Source organism: Solanum pennellii, chromosome 11 (assembly GCF_001406875.1).
Source record: "Solanum pennellii chromosome 11, SPENNV200".
In the NCBI taxonomy this organism is placed as follows: domain Eukaryota; kingdom Viridiplantae; phylum Streptophyta; class Magnoliopsida; order Solanales; family Solanaceae; genus Solanum; species Solanum pennellii.
In genome coordinates, this window is record NC_028647.1 from 62,124,975 (window position 1) to 62,127,358 (window position 2,384).

The window sequence follows — 2,384 nt, forward strand, 5'->3', positions numbered from 1 at the left end:
TACAAAATTAAATTTATTATAATGTCTACTAATCCAAAGGAATAAAGGAATAAATTTCTAGAGATAATAAGAATATCTACGATCCCAATGTAATTGAAAAATAATATAAAATTTTCTTAGAGTATAATCTAATTAAATTTCATAAAATTAAACTTTTCCTCAACTAACGCAAGAGGAATAAAGAACCGGAATAACAAAATTAAAAAATAATAATAACTCACATGATAAATAAATTTTAATTTATTTTTAATTATATACTTTATCAGTTTAAGCAATTTATATTTTATTATATCATATTTATTTATTATTCAAAGTAACATATATAGAATTTCAAACATTATAAATATTAATTTCACATTACATAATAATGTGAATATCGATATATAAAAATAGAACACAACGTTTATTAAGAGATCTAACTAAGTACTTTATTCGTAAAACTCATTTGATATAAATATTATATTAAATACGCTATTATTGAAGTAAGATAACGTATTAAAATATAAAAAAATAAAATAAAAAATAAAAAAATATATATATTATATATATAACCATCTGGGAAACTTCTGTTATCGTTTCACTTTCTTTTTTATTTTCTCTCAAAAGCAGCAAAAACAGAGCACTTTTTTTCCCTCTATTATTCTTCTCTTGGTCTTTATTCATACAAAAAAAAAAAATTTAAAAATAAAAATCATTCTTTATAAATATAATAGATTAAAAAAAAATATTTTTTCCTGTTGATATGTTCTTGAACAATTTATAGATAAAATTTTAGCTGTCGGTGAGATTAATTAGGTAGAGTATGTTGTCACCGGTGGTGTTTTTGGTGTTTCTATGTGTAATTTCTCCGGCGGCGCCGGTGGCAGTGGTGGGTGACGACGGAATGACGATGACGTTGCAGTTAGAAAGGGCTTTCCCGACGAGTCATGGAGTTGAATTGAGTCAACTGAAAGCGCGTGACCGAGTTAGACATGGACGAATCTTGCAGCAATTTCCTAATGGGGTTGTTGATTTTCCAGTTGAAGGCACTTATGATCCATTTCTTGTTGGGTATTCTTTTAAACTCTATTTTGTGTTTATTCATTTGTGTATTGTTAATAATAACGTATTCTTTTAGCTTCAATAACTGTTCTTGATGAGATTTTTATGAAATTTACAGTTTTATTTGGTGATTTGGTTAATAGTGACTTTGTTAGAAGTTTGTGTTGGAAATTTGGTAGTTTCTCTTTTTTTGATAATTGTAGGGAAAAATACTGTATTTTTGCTATTTGTTTGGATATTATTGATGATATTATGATTTTAGCTTCAATAACTGTTCTTGACTATTTGTTTCATGAAATCTAGCTAATGAAGTATTCCCAAGTATGGAGTTTAAGAAAGCAATGAAATTTTTGGATCATGGTGAAATAAAGAAATTTAGAATGTACTAAAATGGTCTTTACTTCTGTGGTTTTAAACGTGTCATATGGAAAGTTAGAACTAGAGAGTGGCCGAAAAGAGAAAGAGATGTTGTTTTTTTCAACGGACTAAAGAGGAAAGTAAGACAATTCATTTGAAATGGAGGGGGTAATTGATTTGGCTGATAGTTAATAGTACTTTCTTTGTCAGAAGTTTATGTTGGAATTGGGTAGTTTTCTTTTTTGTTTTTTTATTAAAGAATTTTAAGGAAAAAAGAAGTGTCTTGGACTGTTTGTTTGCATATTATTGATGATATAATGATTTTAGCTTCAAGAACTATTCTTGACGATGTTTCATGAAATTAGCTGATAAACTAGTTTTCTTTTGTTGATGATTTCACGAGTATTGGGTACTTCCTTTGGCAGAAGTGTATGTTGGAAATTTGGTGGTTCTCTTTTTATTTATTTTTTAAGAATTGAAGGAAAACAAGACGACTCTTGAACTGGTGGCAATGGTAATCGGTAAAGGTTGTTTCGTTTATTATTTCTTGGGTTTGTTAGTTGTATAGTACTGTATTAATACTTGCACTTCAATCCCTTCTCCTCAGCGGCTTTGTGATGGTGTCAATGGTAATTGAGTATGCACTTAGATGGATTTGTGGCTTTGGAATTCTTGTTTACGTTATCTTTCTTGGTTTTTTGTTAATTTACTGATGTAGTGGCATTCATCATTTTTTGTAGCAGTTTGATGATTAATTTACAAGTTGTATCCATCATAGTGAATGTTAGTTGAGGATATGATTTTGTTTCAGGCTTTACTTTACAAGAGTTCAGTTGGGTTCCCCTCCAAAGGAATTCTATGTACAGATTGATACTGGAAGTGATGTGTTGTGGGTTAGTTGTGCATCTTGTAATGGTTGCCCAACATCTAGTGGACTTCAGGTTTGGATATTAAATTTTGTGTGTGTGTGTGGGGGGGGGGGGGGG

The 2,384-nt window shown here is 29.4% G+C and overlaps 1 protein-coding gene across 2 annotated transcripts in view; it reads left to right on the top strand.

Annotated features, from left to right (window-relative positions):
• The first annotated feature begins 563 nt into the window (after positions 1 to 563).
• The window catches only part of LOC107004930 (aspartic proteinase-like protein 2), a 5,701-nt gene continuing 3,880 nt past the window's right edge, over positions 564 to 2,384 (top strand). The window contains exons 1-2 of one of the 2 annotated variants that reach the window (XM_015203357.1): positions 564 to 1,050; positions 2,210 to 2,339. In XM_015203357.1, coding sequence (XP_015058843.1) covers positions 803 to 1,050; positions 2,210 to 2,339 — 378 coding nt within the window. In that variant the 5' untranslated portion in view covers positions 564 to 802. The remainder of the gene's footprint in view (positions 1,051 to 2,209; positions 2,340 to 2,384) is intronic. The other variant, XM_015203356.2, reaches the window with a different exon arrangement.